Source organism: Antechinus flavipes, chromosome 5, assembly GCF_016432865.1.
Source record: "Antechinus flavipes isolate AdamAnt ecotype Samford, QLD, Australia chromosome 5, AdamAnt_v2, whole genome shotgun sequence".
In the NCBI taxonomy this organism is placed as follows: domain Eukaryota; kingdom Metazoa; phylum Chordata; class Mammalia; order Dasyuromorphia; family Dasyuridae; genus Antechinus; species Antechinus flavipes.
In genome coordinates this window covers 236,471,572-236,489,024 of record NC_067402.1, presented here as the reverse complement: position 1 = coordinate 236,489,024, position 17,453 = coordinate 236,471,572, and the positions used below count along the sequence as shown (strand labels likewise).

Here is a 17,453-nt window from a genome sequence, read left to right as displayed (position 1 = left end):
GCTCTTTTTCTCTCATCATTCCACCTGACACTACTCTTCAAAGCTGTCAATGATTCTTAGTTGCTAAAGGCCTTTTCTTATTTATTTATTTATTCATTAGCTTATTCATTCTTTTATTTATTTGTTTGTTTGTTTATTTTCTTTTGCTGAGATTGGAGTTAAGTGGCTTGCCCAGGGTCACACAGCTAGGAAGTGTTAAGTGTTTGAGGCCAGATTAGAACTTAGGTCTTCTTGACTTCAGGGCTGGTGCTCTATCCATTGCCAAACCCCAAAGGCCTTTTCTTTTTTCTTTATTTTTTTTTAATATAGCTTTTTATTTACAAGTTATATGCATGGGTAATTTTACAGCATTGACAATTGCCAAACCTTTTGTTCCAGTTTTCCCATCCCCTCCCCCAAATGGCAGGTTGACCAATACATGTTATATATGTTAAAGTATAAATTAAATACAATATAAGTATACATGTCCAAACAGTTATTTTGCTGTACAAAAAGAATTGGACTTTGAAATAGTGTACAATTAGCCTGTGAAGGAAGTCAGAAATGCAAGCGGACAAAAATAGAGGGATTGGGAATTCTATGTAGTCATATTCATCTCCCAGAGTTCTTTCACTGGGTGTAGCTGGTTCAATTCATTACTGTTCCATTGGAACTGATTTGGTTCATCTCATTACTGAAGAGGGCCACGTCCATCAGAATTGATCATCATATAGTATTGTTGTTGAAATATATAATGATCTCCTGGTCCTGCTCATTTCACTCAGCATCAGTTCATGTAAGTCTCTCCAGGCCTTTCTGAAATCATCCTGTTGGTCATTTCTTACAGAACAATAATATTCCATAATATTCATATACCACAATTTATTCAGCCGTTCTCCAGTTTCTGGCCACTACAAAGAGGGCTGCCACAAACATTCTTGCACATATAGGTCTTTTCCCTTCTTTAAAATCCCTTTAGGGTATAAACCCCGTAGAAACACTGCTGGATCAAAGGGTATGCACAGTTTGATAACTTTTTGAGCATAGTTCCAAATTGCTCTCCAGAATGGCTGAATGTATTCACAATTCCACCAGCAATGTATCAGTGTCCCTGTTTTCCCACATCTCCTCCAACATTGCACATTATCTTTCCCTTTCATTCTAGCCAGTCTGACTTGTGTGTTGTGGTATCTCAGAGTTATCTTAATTTGCATTTCTCTGATTAATAATGACTTGGAGCATCTTTTCATAGTTTCAATTTCTTCCTCTGAGAATTATCTGTTCATATACAAAGGCCTCTTCTTAATCCTCATTCTTCTTTATTATCCTTTAGCCTTTGATATTGTAGATTACTCCCTTTTCCTTTATATTATCTTATCTAGGTTTTCAGGATACAATCTTTCTTTAGCTGCCTATCAAATTACTCCTCAGTCTCCTCTAATGTGTTCTATAGGTCTCTGTCCTGGGCCTTTTTTTTCTCTTCTACATTACTTTTACATTGCTCACCTATATTACCTGCTTCACTTGGTAATCTCATCCAATCCCATGGATTTAACTACTATTTTTTGATTATCTCTAATTTGTTTATCCTGCCCCAATCAATCTGCTGACCTACCAGAATCCAATCTCCAATCCAAAATTGAACTCATTGTCTTTCCTCTAAACTCACTCCTCTCATTCTACTCCCTCTCTTCCCCACCCACCCCTGCTACACAATTGTCCTAAAGACATCACCCCAATCCCTTAGTTTCATGACCTAAAAGAGTTATTTTTGACTCCTCACTGTTTCCCTCACATCTCTCATGTCCAATCTGTTGCCAGTTATTTAAAATCAATACATGGCCCACTGTAGTGTCTTTTAGAGCTATACCTGTCACACCTAGCAAGAGGAAGAGGTCATACTTGAAGACTTCATCTTTAGTTTCACACAGAGCCCTGTTTTCATCCAACTTGGGGGAAGGTCTGACCAAAAAAAAAAAAAAAAAAAAAAAGGAGTGTTATAGATTACACACACACACACACACACACACACACACACACACACACTCCTCTGCCTTAGTGTAAAAAATGGATAATGAGGTAGAAAACAGCCATTTGTTTCTCTTGGCACAAAAAACAATACTTAAAAAAACAAAGTATTGAAAAGCATGCACTGACAAATTTTTACATCTGTTATATTAGCCTCAGGAAATATATACAGTTTTGTGCGACTACTGAGCAGATAGTTCATTTTCTTTTCATGTTTAATTCACAGTGTCCAGATTTTCTGGCCAACCTAAGTGAAGAGTACAGGAACTTTTGAACCACCATAACTAACCACTATAAGTAGAAGCATTCATTTCTCAATGACTGTGCTAATAGAAGAAGTACAGTGTAGAAGAAGAAACCAGAGAGACTGGATTTCAGGTCCACATGTATTTATACCTGCTATTACTGATAGAGGATAGGGAAAGAAATTTCCATATCCCTTTTTGCAAGTAGTCCAAGAGAGAATAAAAGCTGAATCTGTCCCAAAGAGAAGCTGGCCTGACAAAGATAGTTTGAATCTTCTAGGATTCTTATGATCTAGATGGATTGTAGAAGAGGAAAATATGGCATTCCCATGGTGATATAATAGCCAACTCCATCATATTCCTTCCAGTTACAGAAATTGAGGGACCATCAAACAGCTACTGGATCATCTATTTCTTTAGCAAGAGGACAGAACATAATGTGCAGAAAAGGCTGAGAGTACATGATGAATTCCATAGGAATTAACCTGGTCCAACATATTTGGAAGATTCTCCTGATTATCTCCTTTATTAAATAACCAACTCTATGGCATGTCTAATCAATTGTATATTATAGCAATGCAATAATTAGCTTACTTAGACTCAGTGACATTATAACAGCCACTAGAGTTCACATAGGACTGATACATTTTTGGTGGAACTGTGAATGAATCCAACCATTCTGGAGAGCAATTTGGAACTATACTCAAAAAGTTATCAAACTGTACATATGCAACTGTGCATGTGTTTCTACCGGACTTATATCCCAAAGAAATCTTAAAAGAGGGAAAGGGACCCACATGTGCAAAAATGTTTGTTGCAGTCCTTTTTGTAGTGGCAAGAAACTGGAAATTGAATGGATGCCCATCAATTGGAGAATGGCTGAATAAGTTATGGCATATGAATGTTATGGAATATTATTGTTTTGTAAGAAACAACCAACAGGATGATTTCAGAGAGACCTGGAGAGACTTACATGAACTGATGCTGAGTGAAATGAACAGGATGAGGAGATCATTATATACTTCAACAACAATACTATATGATGATCAATTTTGATGGACATGGTTCTCTTAAGTAATGAGATGATTCAAACCAGTTTCAATTGTACAGTGATGAAGAGAGCCATCTACACTCAGAGAGAGGATTGTGGGAACTGAGTGTTGTTTACAATATAATATTCTCACTCTTTTTGTTATTATTTGCTTGCATTTTATTTGCTTCCTCTTTTTTTTTTCTTTTGTGGCATGGTAATTATATAAATATGTATCCATATATTGGGTTTAACATATATTTTTACGATGTTTAACATACATTGGACTATGCTAATGTTGAAGAATTGTCTATACATATGTTTTGAAAAATAAAAAAGTTTAAAAAAAAAGATTATGGGACAGTTTTAAAAAAAGGAATATTTTCTGGACTCAACATAGAGACCTATTAGACCCTTTGAGGTGGATTAATAAGTCTGGCTCTGGGATGCTAGCATCATCCATGTTGAGTTCCTATTCCAAACAGTCTCAGGAACTCAAAGCAGCTTAGATGGCATATGATAATACTATCTGTCTCCTACTCAGTAGATTACTTCCCAGACTATCAGCCTGTTCCAGTTAACACTGGAGCTTTTACACACTCAAAAATACCTTTGGATTCCACTTTTCATTTGATCTTCCAATGCTTTTTACATCCTTTTTTCTTGAGTTCATTCCTCATGGCACAAGTATATAACATATTAACAATGTTCTAAACCTTCCTCAAATGAAAAGGAAAGGAAATGAAGTGACTTCATTATGATCACTGGAAGTCTTTCCTTGAGAGTCATTGCCAGTATTGCAAATGTAACACAGATGTAACATGATCATAAGATGATAGGATTTAGAGTTAAGACAGGATCATTTCATTTTACACATGGCAAAACTGAGGTTCAGAGAAGTTTAAAGATGCTGAGCTCTTAGGATGATAGTAGTGGAACAGAAAGAAAAGGATGGATCTGAGAGACTTTTTTTTTTTTTTTTTTTGCTGAGGCAACTGGAGAAGTGTTAAGTATCTGAGACCATATTTGAACTCAGGTTCTCCTGACTTCAGGGCTGATGCTCTATCCACTGCACCACCTAACTGTCCCCAAGAGACATTTTTTAAAAAGAATTGGGGGGACAAATTAGCCATAGGGCATAAAGGAGGAAGAGACATCAGAAATAACTCCAAAATTTCTAACCTGGAAAGTATAGGGAAATATGGAAATAAGATTGGAAAGGGGGGACAATTTGTAAATTTTTTAAAACATATATAATTTGAAAGTATGTCAGAATCCTTGTGTGGAAAAAGTCCAAGGAACTCCATGTAAAAACATTGCAGATGAAATTAAAAATTTAGAGACTATCACTAATTAAATGCTCTTTGAAAGCAATGAGAGTGGATAACCTGAAGGAGAATTTATAAAGGGGAAAATAATTAATAGCTAAAGGCAGAGCTTTGAGGAACTACTATGGTTAGAGATACAAGAAAGTTAAATGGAAAAGGAAATAGAAGGACCAATTTTATTTCTCTTCTCAGAATAACAAGTTTTTTGAGTTTAGTCATGTTTCAATGGATATGCTACAAAGCAATAATTGAAAATGCAATTTCAGCTTTATATAATAAGACATGGAATTTGCTACACACAATACATATAATAATGTGTATTAGCAAACATTTAAATGATCAATATTGAATATTTTTAGATAAAGCATCAGATAACTCCATCCTTCACTTATGAAATAAAATTTGCTTCTATTTAAGATACAATCTGTAGTTCTTATCTGTGCCTCTTACAGCAGTTATATAAAAACCACAGATTGGCAAGAATACTAAACATTCTTTCTTGTAGGTGTCACATACACTTTCCAGAGTTTCAATGTTTCCAGGCATACTTTGAAAAAATTTGGAGTTGTCTGGCAGTCTTAGAATAAAATCTGCCAGTCTGCTCTGAGTAGTCTTATTTAAATCAAGTAAGAGAAAGCTGCCTACCAATTAGAATGGCCTCTATTTAAATGAGCTCTTTACAGGAAGCTAAACCAATGACCTGATTACAAAAAAGGGGGAAAATAAATAAATAAATATATGTTTTGCTGAGGCATTTGGGGTAAAATGACTTGCCCAGGGTCACACAGGAATTCAAGGGATTTTAAAGATAATATTTCACTTGTTTCTTCTAGTTTTTTATGTAAGCGTTTCAGTACTACAAATACTGACTAATGTGATATATTTCTACACTAGCAGAAACAAACCGAGCATCCTTTAACCTAACTGAAGGAAAATCCGAATTAGTATCAGGCTTCAACAATATTTGTTCCCTTCACTTGTTTCTGCTGAAGATATATTGATTTGTTTGCAAACTCCCATCTTCCACCCTAACTTCTGCTCCTGTTTATATGTTGACTAAGTGATTTGAAGTTAATATCATTAGTTCATCAGTGCAGCACCATTCTTCCTTTTAATTCTACTAAGGGCTTTGTTTTTGCAATGAGTAAAAGTAAATAAGACCTTTGGATTCTTTGCTCTGCTATGTGGTGCTAGGTGTGCATAAAACAAGGTACAGTGTTTTCAGAAATCTACCAAGGAGAAGATTCACAACATTCTGACCCAATCATTCCACTAAAACTGTTTTCTCTAGAGTCACCCATGATCTTTTAATTGCCAAAGACTATTGGCCTCAAGCCAAAGCTTTTTCTCAATTCTCATTCTCTTTGAATTGAAAGAAAAAAAGAGTAATCAAAGCTGTAAAGAAGTCAAAGAGAATGAGACTTCTTTACAGCTTTGATTACTCTTTTTTTTCTTTTTTTTCTTCAGTAGTATTTTATTAAACATATTTCCACATTAGTCACATTGCATCACTCTTTTTCTGTTTGATACTCTCTTCTCTCTACATTTTTGGGATACTACTCTTCTGTTTAGCATTTGGGATACTGCTCTCCTGTTTAGCATTCAAACTCCTTCATTAAGGACCCTCCTACCTTTCCTGTCTACTTATGCTTTACCTCCTACCTCATACTCTTTCATACAGTAACTCTGGCCTCCTGGCTATTCCACAAACAAAACACCCCCTCTCTCAGCTGTGGGCATTTTCTTTGGGCTGTGCCCCATGCCTGGAAAATTTTCCCTCTTCAGCTTTGCTTACTGACTTTCTTTGCTTTCTGAATTAAAATCCCATCCTTTATAGGAAGTCTTTCACAAACTTTATTTTGTACTTTATTTTGTACATAGCTTTAATGTATATATTCGTGTTTTCTTCCTCATTAGATTGTGAGCTCCTGAAGATACTTGTCTTTTGACTTCTTTTTTAACCTCAGCATTTAGCACAGTGCTTGGCATATAATAAGCACTTAATAAATATGCTCATTATATTGGAGCTGCTTGCACTGGACACTGCCCTTTTGTTGGGTTAAAAAGCCCATATTCTCCCCAATTGTAATCCCTTTCCGCCAGCTGATTGCTTTTCTGCTGATTGATCATGTAATCCCTTTCTCCCATCTGATTGCTTTTTTGCTGATTAATCATATCAGAGTCCTGAACTTCTAAAGACTCTCTGGGTATAAACTTAGCTCCCATCATGCCCCATCTGTCTTTTGTATGATATCTTGGAGCTGGGCTCTACTTCTCATTTCCCTCGGTCAATCTACATTCTGAGGGCCAGTGGAAGCCCTTGTGGCATTTTGGACATAGGTTTTAGGCCTTCTCTCACCCTGTCCTCTCACTCTTTTTCTTTGCCTACACTGAGCTCTCAGATGTCCTATTTTTCCACACTGAAAACATTGACGCTTTTCTCTAGAAGTCCCTTGCCAAGAGGGACCCTGTCTTTCCATGTTCATCATAATCTGGGTATAGTAAGCATTTGTACCCACTGTGGCACATTGTCTTATGATCAGTCTCCTCTACAGAAGCATTTTTGTGTATTCCCCATATAATTCTTCTGCAAACCTTATTAGCATTTTCCTTAGCCATTATTTCTGTAGTTGCATTTTCTCCAATGGATCTTGTGACAGCTGTTTGCAAATGTCCCACAAAATCCTCAAAGTGTTCATTGGGACCTTGCTCTATTTTTGTGAAGGCTTCCTCTTGATCTTTCCCTGGGAGGGTACCCCAAGCTTTTATTGCAGCAGCAGCAATTTGTTCATAGGAGCATATGAATGCTCCTATGGGTTATTAATCTGTGCTGAATTCTCTATATACTGACCTTCACCTGCTAGTTGGTCAAAGGTGATTTGTACATTAACTCCAGTTTGCTTATTGCATTGGGCTTGAATCCTACATAATTCATGATACTCCAAAAACCACAAGAAGTTTTGTCCAGGTTCTGAACATGTCCTTGCTATGGATTTCCAGTCACTGGGGGTTAAAATTTCATAAGCCAAACTCTCTATAAAATGATGTAGCCCCATAAAGAGTGCAACCCTTTTTCAAATCTTTAATTTTTTTCCAGATCAAAAGGAGTGTATCTTTTCCTTTTTTGACCTAAAGAGTCAAGCTCTTCAATCATAGGGTATGCATTTATTAAATCAGATACATCCTGTCCTTCATATTTTACCTTAACCAATGCTTTTTGTAATCTTGTCATAAACTGCTTCATAGGTGGTGCTGATTGTGTCACTGCCCTTTCCCCTCCTCCTTCTCCCTCCACTATGAAGGGTTAATTGAAGGGGGAGGGTCATGAGATAGGGAATGCCCATCAGAATTGTACTTAACTCTTTCTTGTCTAATTCTTCATCCTTTTCACCTAGTTTATTTGGATCCTCCCCCTCCTGCTCTCTCTTCTTTTTCCTTATTCTATAATTTCCTAAAGCTAGTTGTATTAAATTATATGTATAAAGTGTATCTTTGGAAATTGAGTCAGGTCCATTTTCAATGTAGAATTGACATAGTTGCTATCCTACTAATTTCCACTCCTCTAGACCCAATTCTTTTTCCATAGAGAACCAAGAAGATGTATACTATACAGTTTCTATAAGTTCAGTGATCTGCTTCCAAATTATAATCAAATCTTGGCTTTTCATAAGTCTTACAGTGCTCTCTACACATTTTCCTTGAATTGGAAAATAAGGCTGTTTTCTAAACATCTGTCCCATTTTTGATGAAATACTACTTTATCCCTTAAACAAAGTTTCCTTGTCTGTTTTTGTGCTCACCCTAATTTCTGGGTCAAGGAGACTTTTCCACTGAAATCAGGATCGTATTCAGACGCCAAAATGTAATATTCTCTCTAAAATGTAATGTTCTCTTGGAGTTTTCTTGGGGTCTCTGGAGGCAGCCTTAGTTTCCGTTCAATAATCACCATACGAGTACAGCCAGGAGTTTTAAAGTCCAAATCCTTTATTGTCTCTTTCAAAGTCTTGTCTCCTTTCCTGGAGCTCAGCTAGTTTTCTGGAGACCTTCCTCTGTTCTTGGTTCTGTGAGCTTGAACTCCTGCGTCCTTCTCTGCCCTCTGAATCTCTCTGAATATCCAAAGGTTTGTGCATCAGCCTCCAGCCACAACAAAGGTGGAAGATGGAATGAATCTGTCTCAGCCTCTGAGAGATTCAAGTGTGCTTGTCCTTCTGGCACTGAGAGCTTCTTGCTTATATGCCTCACACTGAGTATACACCAATCATTATATCACTAGGAAATCATTACTTGTTGTAGGATTAAATCAATGCTAAACTAGATTTAACCATTGTTTCCTCAATTCCACTTAGTACCTTGTTTCAAGTTCTGGCCCATAACACCTCCTAGTAGGTGAACCATGCTAAATTAGATAACTATTGTCTCTATCAATTCCACTGACTTAGTACCTTGTAAGAATCTTTTGTTTCAAAAGGTTCAGAGTTCTGGCCCATAACAACAAACTCTACTCCTCTTCTGTACTTCCCAGTTATGGTGAAGAATAATGAACATCTTTCTAGTCACCCAAGTTCTAACCACATTCTTTATTCCTCATTCTATCTCATTCCACATATCTAATCATTTGCCAAATTTTGGTTTTTTTAAATTTTTTTTCTCCACTCATGTACCTAGGCCTATTTTAATCCAGACCTTTAGCATATTTCTCCTAGACTAATACATTAGTCACCTAATTGGTGACTATCTTTCCACTTAAATCCATTCTCCATGCTAAAGTATTTTTCCTAAAATGCAGATCTAATCAGATTTCTCCTTTATTCAATAAACTCCTCTGGCTTCTTTGTTACCTTGGGCTTAAATATAAACTCTTCTGTTTAACATTTAAAATACTTAAAAAAAAAAAAAAGCTAGTCCTGTCATATCTTTTTTTGCATTTTTGTATGTTACACTCCTCTAGGTACTCCACAATCTAACCAGACTGGTGTTCTTGCCAGTCTTCATACATGACATTCCATTTCCTATCTCAGTACTTTGACATGCCTGCCATGTTCTCTTCTCCTCCAATTAGCTCTTAGAATCTGTTTTCTTTCAACTCTCAACTTCAGAAGAGAAGACTCCAGCTACTATTGTTTTTCTCACCAAAATTACTTTGAATCTTCTTTATATGTGTTCATTAGATATTCATACATGCATTTTCTCTACCCTATTAGAATGAAAGATCTCCAAGGGACCTTGAAAGATCCTCAGTACTTGCACAGTGTCATACACAAGTATTTAATAAATGCCTAGTTGGTGATTCATGAGTACACTTCTATAAAATTCCCTACCCTTATTGCCATTTAACATTTTTATTTAAACATTTAATCATTATTTAAACATCAAAATTTAACATACCAACAAATCTAATGTAATATATCAACAAATCCTCTTCTCAAAATTAATTGGTAGAAGAAATGATGGAAAAAATCCTGTGAAACAGTGCTAATTCAATTAAATTTTATAACCTTCTATTCAAAATGTCTTTTTGTGAAGTCAATTAGATATACCCACAGCAAAAATTGCCATGTGACTTTGGGCAGGTTATTTCTAACCTCTCCAAGAATCAGTTCTTTCATTTATGAAATATTTCCATAGTTCTTTCCAACATTATGAGGTTCTCTTTCTAACAGAATTGGTTAGAAAAAATGTGGAAAGAAAAGACAAAAATGGAGAGCATCATTTCTCTAAAGAAACCTGTAAACAAGATTGGGAATTATGTAGATTTTCACAATGTTTCTGGTCTGCTTAAAAAACAGTGTATGTTTAAATATATATATATACCAGTTCAGTAGAGTTCACTTTGTTCTTGACAATCAAATTATAAAAATTTTTAATATTAATTCTGGTTTTTAGTAGCTTACCAGGTTCAAATTCAGTGGCTCTCAACATTTCTTGTTCCATGAACTCCTTTGAACAGCACAAAATGTGCATGAACCTTCAGAGTAATTCAACATACTACTCAAAATATTCTTTAAGATTCATTCCTGAAATATTTTTGCCTCCTCAAATTTCAAATTAAAGTTGATTAAATAATTGTAATTACTGGGGCAGCTCGGTGGTGCACTGGATAGAGTACTAGCTCTGAAGTCAGGAGCACCTGAGTTCAAATCTAGCCTCAGACACATAACACTTCCTAGTTGTGTGACCCATATGTGTGTTTACCATATGGAATTATAAAACAGTCATGGATATTTTATATGGGATATTCTTTCAGGATTAAATGAAGTATTCCATCAATACTTCCCATGCATATTTAGGCTTATTTTCAGAAAAACTTCATATTATCTTTCTTGATTTTATAAATGTTGATGAATGTCGATGATATTTTAAATGTGGAAGATATTTAATATAACAATAATCCTATGTAATTTAAGTTTTATTTGAAGATAATTCAGGATATTTAAATTGATACCAAACACATGCTTAAATCCAATTCCAATCAATTTTATGTCTGAATTTTGATTTAATACAAGAATAAAAAATAAGAAATGGTAGGAGAATTTTATAAACTCTCCTATTTAGAGATGGAAATACATTTTAAAATTTTTACTACATAATCAATTGGTGAAAATGAATAGCTAGTTATAATATAAAATACTTGCTTTTCTATTGACTAATGATAAGTACTATATTAAATGTACTTAAGATTTAAATTGTATATATTACTTCATTTTTTTAACAGTGTTTATATATAAACTATTATTTATAAGTAAAGAATCTCTCTATATGTGACTTTATTCTTTGTCACCACTGACACATAAAGTAGTCTCATAGAAACTTTCCTAAACTAACTAGTCTTGCCAACCAGTTCAGTGGAAAATCTGCCAGACAGAAGAATGCTAACATAAGCAGAGGATATATTCAAATTGGAAAACAGCTTCTATATTGCAATAAGAAGTAAGATAAGGTTGTTTCTCCACACTATGTATAATGCATAATGTTTTCAAGATAGCTTATAATGTGCATCTTTAACAAAAATGATTTTCAAACACAATGTGCTATAAGAATACAAATATTTGTGTTATCTTGATCAAATGATTATACAGATGAGATATGACTACATGATAACAGGGAAACTAGCAAACTATTCTAGTAACACAAATGGAACTCAATACAGGTATAGGTATAAACATTTTCTTAATTATCCATTGGGAATACCTTGAATATCAAACCCTTCCTTAGTTTGGAAACATTTTGATGACAGGTTGGGAAACTGCAAGAACATATTGCACTTATTACAATAAGTGAGCAATCTGATAAATACCAAAGTTATCATGTACGTGAGCATGGGAATTTCAAATTGCTGCAGAAACAAATCTATAATACTTCATAATGCTTTGTCACGGAGGAAAAATATATTTGTAATGCAGTTGGGCAATTACTGCATATAGTGCCATTAAATTTTTAGCATGAACCCCTTGGGCCTTCATTGCTTTGAGTATATGAATCACTTTTTTCTTATATGTTATTCTTATTTCCTCACCTAGATTGCAAAGTCTTTTAAAGTAGGAACTACATGTAGTTCTTTTTTCACCCATAGTTCCTAATATAACTTGGCATTCCTAGTAAGTGCACAATCAGTGTTGAGGCAGAGCCCAGGAATAGCATCTCTACACTTCCAGTCTGAACAAGATGATGGCAAAACAGATTTTTCCCTCTTCTCCCCCCAAAAGTGAGGCAATTGAGGCTTAAAGAAGATGTGCCTAGATTTACATATATAGAATTATTTAATAATAATTGATATTCAGAATTATAACTCTGAGACATGCAGTATAATCCAGTTAACCTGGAATTTTAGAGTTGGAAGAGGCCTAAATGCTCAGTTCTTTTATTTTATAGATGAAGAAAGTGAAATTATGAGAGATAAATGACATGTACATTGTGCTTTCAGGTTTTTAAATATGCTTTCTATGTATTATCTCTCCTCCTGTGGAGAAGGATCTATTATTTACCTACATGTTGCATATTTTAAGAATCTATATCTAATAAGATAATTTCTGTATTCAACATGGTAATGCAATATATTCAGTTGTCAGAGAATTTCCAAATGGAGTTCATACAAGTTGTAATATGCCCAAGAATTCACAGCTGTAAGTATCTAGGACAGAATTAGAACCCAACTTCTAATCCAATAACTATCAATTCATATCAATTGCATTACACTAACTCTCATGAAGCATTTCTTGTGTTATCATGGGAAAGTCACTTAAATCTCCCTAAACCCTAGTTCCCTAATCTATAAAATGAAGAGGTAGATTACATGGCCTACAAGTTCCCAACCAATTCTAGATTTAGAATCCCATGATCTATATAAGATTAAGTGTCTTGACCAGTATCATACTACTATCAGATCAGAATAAGGACTAGAACCTAAGTTCTGTGAATTCTGATGCTCTTTCCACTAACTCTAGCCATTTACTATTTTGGAATAATTCTTACTTCTTACCTTCTCACAAAAATAAAAATGGTGTTCCTTTTTTGAATAAGATAGAAAAAGGTTATTTTATACTATTATATTTTAAAGTAGTAGGTTACAGAAGCTTTTGTTTCCAGAATTGAGGACTTTAATTGCCGAAATAGAAACTTACCAAGTCTCAAAAGTTCTTGGATGACTCAATTCTAGATAAACTCTATGTCTGAAATTGTCAAAGGTATCACTAATTCTTTTGGTCACCAGAGGTGACCTTATATTCATCTTACTCTTACTCACTTTTACTCATCCCACAGTTCCCATAAATTGATAAATCTTTTTTTTTTTTTTAATAATTATAACTTTTTATTGACAGAACCTGTGCCTGGGTAATTTTTTACAACATTATCCCTTGCACTCGCTTCTATTCCGACTTTTCCCCTCCCTCCCTTCATTCCCTCCCCCAGATAGCAAGCAGTCTTATACATGTTAAATATATCCTAGATACAATATATGTGTGCAGAACCGAACAGTTCTCTCTTGTTGCACAGGAAGAATTGGATTCAGAAGGTAAAAATGACCCTGGAAGAAAAACAAAAATACAAACAGTTTACATTCATTTCCCAGTGTTCTTTCTTTGGGTGTAGCTGCTTCTGTCCATCGTTAATCAATTGAAACTGAGTTAGATCTTCTCTTTATCAAAGAAATCCACTTCCATCAGAATACATTCTCATACAGTATTGTTGTTGAAGTATATAATGATCTCCTGGTTCTGCTCATTTCACTTAGCATCAGTTCATGTAAAGCTCTCCAAGCCTCTCTGTATTCATCCTGCTGTTCAATAAATTGATAAATTTTGCCATTTCTACTTCCCCAACATTTCTGAAATCAAACACTTCTTCATTCAGCCCAAATCAGTTTAAATTCTCAACAGAGTTCTCCTGAACACTGTTGACATATATGATATATATTATAATTATATGCATTATATATATAAAATACTTCCACTTCACTTCAAACATGATTTTCTTGACACATAATATTGTCATTAATGAGATCACTTTAGATTCTATTTAGTAAACTCTTATTGGATTCTTTTTACTTCTAAAATATTAACTCCTTTGGCTGGAACTTAAAGTCACAACTTGGTCCTAATCTATCAAACCTCCCAGTCCTATTACATAATTTTTTCCTTCATGATATAATCTAACCAAATTGTTCTTCTTACTGGTGTTCACCAAAACATGAATTTTTTTTTTTATTCTCCTTGCATTTGCACTGTCTTTTTCCTGAAATGAATTTTCCTGTGACTTCTGCCTCTTAGAATCCTTAGTATCTTTCAAGATTTAGTTCAAATGCTGCCTTCCACATGAAAACTTCACAGGTAGAAGTGTCTTTGCCTCATAATTTTCTTGTATAAATTTTGCAAATATTTTTATATATCCATATTATCTCATCTCATCAGATATAAATGCTTTAAAGGCAAGGATGCTTTTGCTTTTACTTTTATATGTTTAGCCCTTAGTACAATGTCAAGTGCTTGATAATTTGTTAATTGATGAATTGAAGAAACAGGAAAGAGATTTAAGTGGAAAAGTCCTACTTCACTTATAATCAATAATAATCTATTTGTGATTTTACCTTTTATTTTAACAGAAATATGAGTTCTGCTGGACCTGATGGTAGGAAAGTGATGAGAAGATGTGAAGGATTAATAGATTCTCTTGTCCATTATGTTAGAGGCACCATCGCAGATTATCAGCCAGATGATAAGGTAAATCAGGACAAACCAGAAAGAGGCAATTACTTACACAAAGATTGTCATTCTTTTGGCATAAGTTATTCTAAGTATACTTAAAGTAGTTGCTATTGTTTATACTTGGTCCATCACTCATGTGATTTGTCTAATTGAAGCCCATATCTCAATTTCTTACACTGTTGACATATACTTTCCTTTCTTACTAAAATTATCTTTTCAAGAGATAATAGACATTGATCTGATCTCTAATAATCTATCAGTTTAACTAAATATTATTTTACACAGCATTAAAAAAGAAAAAGAAGACATCAACAAATTAAACAGAGGAAGAGGGGAATAGAATCCAAACAAGTTTAAAATCTCCAATTTAATTTAATCTTCAAAATTGAAATCCTCCAAGTCAAGAAGATAGTGGAAAAACTGAATTCAGAAAACATCACTGAAATGATAAAACTAGAAGTTTTTTTCATTAATAAATAAATAAAAAAAAGAACTTAATGCTCCAAAGAATTAGCCTAGATGATAGAGTAGGAGGAATTTATGCAGCCCAGGTCCCTAATAATAAAGATCTCCAACAAGTGCCAGACTAAAGTAGTGATTGGAAATTTAAGGAGAAGCCAAAATGTTTCATCTTTCTAAAACAAAATCACAGATTCAACCCACAGGACAAGACAGGACAACCAGGATAAGAATTTGGATATAGCAGTGCACCAGGATTCAAAGATTCAAAGAAAAAAAAAAGGCTTGGAGCATCATCCCTTTAGTCCAGGAGGAGAAATGTCAAAGAAAGATCCCAGTGAATGAAAGAGGGCTGTGTATTTTTGTTCTCACTCAGCAGCAGAACATCAGAGAAGAAAGGCCAAGATTAGACAAGGCCACTATAATAGTGTCAGTAGTTGGAAGTTTCTAATACTCACAAAAGATCTTAATCCAAAAAATAAAACTGGAAGAATGGGTGGACAAACAAATAAAAAAAAAGATAGAAAGTTATTGCGATGTCACAGTGCATCTTGGACAATCCTGACATCATAACTTTTTTTTAAAACTGAGGCAGTTGGGGTTAAATGATTTGCCCAGGGTCACATATCTAGGAAGTGTTAAGTGTCTGAGGCCAGATTTGAACCTGGGTTCTCCTGACTTCAGGGCTGGTGCTTTATCCACTGTGCTACCTAGCTGCCCATAATAGTAACTCTTTTCTCAGAAAAGGAGAATTAATTCCAAAACATCTTCAAAGAAAAAATTCAGTTTGTCCATATGAACAATTAAAATTCCTTAGAAAAATTAAGCAAAAGTTAAAATAGAGAAAAGAATTGGGAAACAAGTGACAGCTAGGGAGGAGAGACTGGAAAAAAGAGAAAAGAAAGCAAGCCCAAAAGATAGAGAACCTTATAGAAATAGTTTCCTTTAAAATTATAATGAACTAAAAATAGAACCAGGATATAACAAGAATCATGAAATCTAAAAGCATGGAAAAAATAAAACACAGTAAAAGATATATCATGTCAAAATCTCATCTGGGGAGAAAAAAGATCTAAGAAAGATAATTTAAGAATCATTGGACAACTTAAAATGTTGATTTAAAAAACCACCTTAAGTCTGGGTATTGTATTTCAAGAAATACTGAAAGTGTCTAGACACGTTAGAACAAGATACAAAAAAGAAAATAAAAAGAACCCACTTATCATCCAGTAGATGCTCTAAACAAAAACTCCAAGATTCAAAGCTTTAAGAAACAGTAACAATTCTGCATGCAGCCAGAAAGGAAGAATGCACAAAAACTATTATCAGAATCACACAATATTTAGCAACTACCACCAAAGAAGCAGACAGCATGAAATATATCATTAAAGAAAAGCCTGAAAATAATATATCCAGGAAAATTGAGTATAATTTATATGGAAGACATGAATCATCCTTGAAATAAAGGACTTTCAATATCCTATTGAGAATAGAGCTAAATAGAAACTTTGAAATATCAATACAGAAGTCAATAAAATATAAAATGAAAAAATAAAAATCTAATTGAAAGAGGGATGATACCATATCCCTTGGAACATTGGTTTTGTTATGGATTGACTCTTTAAAAAAAGAAAGGAAAAGGAAGAAAAATGACTATATTAGGAGGAATATTAATAATAATTAGACAGAAAAGTGAGGGAAATTTATTATCTGACATATTTTCATGAACAAGTAGAAATCTGTACAAAGGGAAGAAATAGAGAGGACAGAAACTACAGAGAATGGAACTCTCTGGTATTAAAAGTATAAATTTATTAAAAGTCATGTTAAAAATTATCCCTTATGTTTACTTACATGTAATATAGGAAGCTCCTTTCCTTACCTATCCTAAGTTCAAGTTCTTAATTTTATTTATTGAATTTTTTCCCCAATTATATTCAGAACAAATTATTTACATTTGTTTTTAAAATTTTTCGAGTTCTAAATTTTCTCCCTTATTCCCACCAACAATTAAGAAACTATATGTGAAGTTATACAAAATATTTATATAAAAGTCAAATTGTGAAAGAAAACAGATTTCCCACCCTAAAGCAAATAAAAATCATCAAGAAAAATTAAATAAGAGAGAGAGAATATGAATGAATGAATGAATGCTTCCAATCTATATTCAGCCACAATCTGGGCA

The 17,453-nt window shown here is 34.1% G+C and overlaps 1 protein-coding gene across 1 annotated transcript in view; it reads left to right on the top strand.

Annotated features, from left to right (window-relative positions):
* The window catches only part of PKP2 (plakophilin 2), a 149,775-nt gene that overhangs the window by 83,666 nt on the left and 48,656 nt on the right, over positions 1 to 17,453 (top strand). Inside the window, exon 7 of the mRNA XM_051962136.1 lies at positions 14,707 to 14,824. Coding sequence (XP_051818096.1) covers positions 14,707 to 14,824 — 118 coding nt within the window. The remainder of the gene's footprint in view (positions 1 to 14,706; positions 14,825 to 17,453) is intronic.